Below are 5,279 nucleotides of genomic sequence, written 5' to 3' on the forward strand. Positions count from 1 at the left end.
GCCGCCGCCGCCGCCGCCGCCGCTGCCGCCGCCGCTGCCGCCGCCGCCCCCACCGCCGCTGCTGCTGCCGCCGCTGCCGCCGCCGCCCCTGCCGCCGCCGCTGCCGCCGCCGCCGCTACCCGTCCCGGACATCCTGGTCAAACAGCGGCAGCAGCGCACCCATCGGAACGACAACAGGGTACTCGGCTCAAAGGTCGCCAGCTACTGCCTGCAGCAGCAGCAGCAGCAGCAGCGTGAGTTGACGTCAGCGTCATCGCATCACTTTGGGTGTATGCCACGGCAGCGCCGCCAGCAGTGTAAAAAACATCCCTGCTTATTTCGCATCAAATCAGATGCTGACGTCTGCATCTGTGGGGATCCATCACCCGAAGAAGAAGATCAAACGGCAATTACCGTCCCGTAAATCATCACGGGGTAGTCACGATTTGTGCGACAACGGAAAGGCCGTTGGACCTTTAGGTAGTTAGTTGATTGGGTCTGTAATTAGTTAGGGCGCAGCAAGATTCGCAGTGTCGCAGGTAAAGTTCTGTAAAAACTACTATAATATACAATAAAATATAAATATATTCTGTGTGTGACGTAGCTACCGCTGGCTGCAGCCTTTGTTATTTTGAAATTTAACGATTTCCAACGGCCTAATCCCTGAACTTTAAAAACCCAACGCTTAAATCCAATTTCCAATCAATTCCAACATTCCCGTGGCAACATTCCCCCCGGGGAGCAAACCTTCTTCAAATCTCTCTCCCCGGGGGGTTCCGACGCGACCGCCAAACACACACGGTCCTCTGACACGTCAGCAGTGGCTTCCCGGCCGGCGTTGCTGCGTTCCTAATGGAAACGTTTCTACAGGTACGAAATTGCTTGGGAACGTATGATTTGTACGACACTTCTAACGGCATACACGCACCTTCCGTAGGCGGGGAGTTGTTCGAAACACAAAGCGTCGGCTAGGGATATGGGTTGTCGTACATCATTGCTTTTCCCGCGTATACGATGCATGTACCCAGGGTCTGACGTCGCAGCTGTCGTATTGTCGTAATGTCGTACAACGTACTCTCATGTCGCAGTCGTATCCCTACGCCGTCAGAGCTGCCGCTGCTTCCACGCCTACGTCAGCAGCGCTCGCGCCTAAGCGCGGCTCTGCGGCGACAGCGGCTGTCCCGGCTGCTTCCACCGCTACCGCCGCCGCCGCCGCCGCCGCCGCCGCCGCCGCTGCCGCCGCCGCTGCTCCCGTTGCCCCCAACCCCGCTGCGCTCGTCCGCTCCTTCACCACCCCGCCTGTGAGTTCGCTGGTCCCGTTGTTATCCCGTTGTTTGCATTCAGTTACTTTTCAGCTAGTATTCAGTTGTTGGTGACTCGTTGTTCTCAGTTATTTTTCGTTGTGGGTAGTTGCGGGTACGGGAAAGGAGAACCGCTTAAGAGCGGGCACCCCCCGGGCTGCGGTGTGCTGTGCGCATCTTCTTCTTCTTGGTGGATGTCGCTGGTGGACCGCTCTTAACCAACTCTTTACACGACACTTGCAGAGCGGGACAGCTCGGGGCAGCGTTGGTGGCGCCGGCACTTCCATGCAGCCATACACGCAGCTATCCGTACAGCAACCCATGCCGCAATCCGTACAACGAGTCAAGCCGCAGACCGTACAGCAATCCAATTTGCCGCAATCCGTACACCAATCCAGGCCACAGACTGTACAGCAATCCTGGCCACAGTCCGTACAGCAATCCAGGCCACAGTCCGTACAGCAATCCATGCCGCAATCCGTACAGCAATCCTGGCCACAGTCCGCACAGCAATCCTGGCCACAGTATGTACAGCAATCCAGGCCACAGTCCGTACAGCAATCCAGGCCACAGACTGTACAGCAATCCATGCCGCAATCCGTACAGCAATCCTGGCCACAGTCCGTACAGCAATCCAGGCCACAGTCCGTACAGCAATCCATGCCGCAATCCGTACAGCAATCCTGGCCACAGTCCGTACAGCAATCCTGGCCACAGTCCGTACAGCAATCTATGCCGCAATCCGTACAGCAATCCAGGCCACAGACTGTACAGCAATCCATGCCGCAGTCCGTACAACAGCCCGTACAGCAATCCGTACAGCAATCCATGCAGCAATCCCTTCAGCGGGTCTACCAGCCAGAGGGCGCACAGGTCGTCACCATCGCGCCGGGCACCTCGACGGCGGCGCTGCCGGTGGCGGCGACGGCGGCGCTGCCGGTGGCGGCGACGGCGGCGCTGCCGGTGGCGGCGACGACGGCGCTGCCGGTGTCTACCCCTGGGGCGACGGCCTCTGTGACGGCGTCATCGGAGGCCGGCGGCGGCGGCAGCGCGTCTCATCCTCTACAGAAAGATTCCGGCCAAGTGCCGAAAGATGACGGGGTGGCGCTGGCAGCAGCTAAAGCGCTTGGCGGGCAAGGCGGCGGCGGTGGCCTTAACGTTGTCAGTTCGAATCCCCTTTCCATCAGTAATCCCATCGAGCTGTTGGGCGGTAACTACAATCACGTGAGTATGGCGACGATGTAGAATGATAAAGAGGTTGCGGAAACGCATACGGGACAGAAAGATCTGGCCGGGGCCACCCCATATATATTTATCGGGAGTATTATGTATGTGAGTGAATGAATGAATGTATGTATGTATGTATATTGTTACAGGGTGGTATAGCTTCACCAGCGGCCCCCTTTCCCTTGGAGGCAGTTCCCTGCTCTCCCCTGCGAGAGGGGCACCCTAATCCATTCACCCCATCAACTTCAGAGAATAGTCGTTGGGTTCAGCAACTCACCAGCAGCATCCAACCAAATCTAGCGGATCAACGGCGCCTCAACTTAGTTCCTGGTCAGCTCGCAAGTTGAAATTATCATGTCCTACACCGTCCATAAGATGGGGGGCCACACTCCTCAAACACCCGAGGAGTCGGCAGGCGGATTTGAACCCGGACACTCCGGGAGCAAAAGTCAGGCCTTAACCTCTGCCGACCGCCTGCCTAATGTATGTATATATGTATGCATGTGTCCGTGTGTCCTGTGTCTGTGCCGTTCGACGAGGCCAACCGAACAGTGGCACAATACATCTGGTGTCATGCCCGGACTGGTCCCCACCCGTCACCCCACCCCGGCCCACCCCACCCCGCCTCGACCCCTCCTGCCCCCACCGGTCTCGGCCACCGACACCCACCCGCCGTCCAGCAGCGGAGCACCCTGGTACGAGCGTGTTCGTTTGTGCAGCGAATGATGGGGGTGGGGTGGGGAAGGGGTTTTTGAGGTGGGCTGTGGAGAGGGAGAGGGAGAGGAAAGGGGAGGGGAGGGGGAGGGCCGTAAATCCGATGCAGCTGCATTGTAAGAGGGAAGAGGTCAATCGGCCTTGCGTTGGTCTTCGAGGATGCCGGTGCAGCCTTCACTTTAACACCACTTAAGGACTCTGATTGCACTTCTGTGACTGACTCTGCAACTGTTCTATTGGCTACGCAACTCCTCCCCTCCTCCCTTCCTGCTGCAACGCAACACAGGCCGGCGCCAAGGGACTGGGCTAACAGAGCTGTTACTGCTGCTAATGGTGCTGCTACCAGTGTGGCTGCTGCTGCTGCTACTGCTGCGACTGCTGCCATGACCGTGGCAGTGACGGCTCTCCGGCGGCGGCGGTGGCAGCAACGGCGGAAACGCGGGTGGGGAAATCTGAGCGGGTGTTCTCCCTTCCCCCCCCACACAGGGGCATAGGGGGGAAGAGGGTGGCGGCGATCCAGAAACAACAACCCTAATAAGAGCAAGAGGAGGAAGAGTTGGAGGAGGAGGCGCATCCGGACGTCTGCCAGGATGGATGAAAGGATGACAGCAGCACCCTGTACGGCAACCTGTGTACGGCAGTCGTATACGATCCTCTGCTGTGCTGCCAGGTCGTTTGTCGTTTGGAACCGTGGCTGTCAAACTCTGAAAAAGTAATAAACATATACATTCATTACTTTTTTCAGGTTCTGTTCCGTGGCTGGCCGGGGCGATGACTTTAGCTTCCATCACTTTTTAGAATTATTCCAGGATGTATCAAAATTATCCGGAATGACCGGAACAGCCGAATGACCGAAGCAGGAGAATTGAAGGGTAAATGCGCTCCAACCCCTCGGAGGGGTGGCTGCTTACCTTCCGAGGGAGTAAAACGACGGTATGTTGTATGTTGTTACAGGGTGGTTAACTTCGCCAGCGGCCCCCTTTCCCGGGGCAGTCCCTGCTCTCCCCTGCTAGAGGGGCACCCTAATCCGTCACCCCATCCGACTTCAGAATGTATTCGTTGGGTTCGGCAACTCACCACCAGCATCCAACCAAATCTAGCGGATCAACGGCGCATCAACTTAGTTCCTGGTCAGCTCGCAAGTTGATATTATCACGTCCTACACCGTCCATATGATGGGGGGCCACCTCCCATTTCATCACTCCTCAAACACCCGAGGAGCTGGCAGGCGGATTTGAACCCGGGTCGACTGGATCGACTGGGAGCAGAAGTCAGGCCTTAACTTCTGCCAGCCGCCTGCCTATGCTGACGGTATGTATGCTATGTACGACAAAATGCAAAGGGTAATACCCACCATTCCAAATACCCCGTGCAAATACCTCGTTGTGAGGTGTGTGTATGTATCTAAGTATGAGAGTGTGTGAGAACGTGTGAGAGCGTGTGTAGAAAGGCAGTGATGATATAATTAGCATTTAGTGTTATCATGGGATGGGAACCTAACTGATATGACAGGAGAATGGGAATATCCCGCCGCGGGAATGTATGTCGTTATGTATGTCCACGAAGTCGAGTACCGACCTTCCGGATCTTGATTGACATCCCTCAAGGCATCGTGCACGACAAGGCATGGATGACCTTTCCGTTCAAATTGTTGGTTTGTTACAGAGCGGATGGCTTCTTCAGGGCCATTCGCTTACCTCTGGATACTGGTAACACGATTTTGAACACCCGAGAGCACCCATCACCGAGCACCCTCCTAGGGGCACCAAGTATACACCAAGTATATCTACCACAATGTAGACCACCGATCCGTGTGTACTGAAAGTCCAAAGGCAATTGATTCTGGGCCTCCCAGAATCCTTTCTCGTTTAAATTTATCAAAATCTACAGCAGCTGGAACACCAAGTGTGGCACGTAGTGATAAGGTAGAGGAGCAGGTACGGCATCTGCTGGTCGTATACCGGTGGTATACGTCTGTTGGACGAGCGGGGCGGTGCTTCTTATAGCTGCTGCGCTAGGGGTTCCTAGCCCAAAGGGACTTCTACCCCGGTTGCACCC

General features: G+C 56.3%; 1 protein-coding gene across 1 annotated transcript; it reads right to left on the reverse strand.

The window, feature by feature from the left end:
• Positions 1–1,583: 1,583 nt before the first annotated feature.
• Positions 1,584–4,820, reverse strand: VOLCADRAFT_91155 (uncharacterized protein; the record flags this gene model as incomplete). The annotated part of the gene is made up of 3 exons (XM_002950766.1): positions 1,584–2,131; positions 3,154–3,268; positions 4,800–4,820. 3 exons carry the CDS (start codon positions 4,818–4,820, stop codon positions 1,584–1,586), a joined length of 684 nt encoding a protein of 227 aa, XP_002950812.1.
• Between the last annotated feature and the right edge of the window lie 459 nt (positions 4,821–5,279).

This window comes from Volvox carteri (assembly GCF_000143455.1).
Source record: "Volvox carteri f. nagariensis unplaced genomic scaffold VOLCAscaffold_20, whole genome shotgun sequence".
NCBI classification, from domain to species: Eukaryota; Viridiplantae; Chlorophyta; class Chlorophyceae; order Chlamydomonadales; family Volvocaceae; genus Volvox; species Volvox carteri.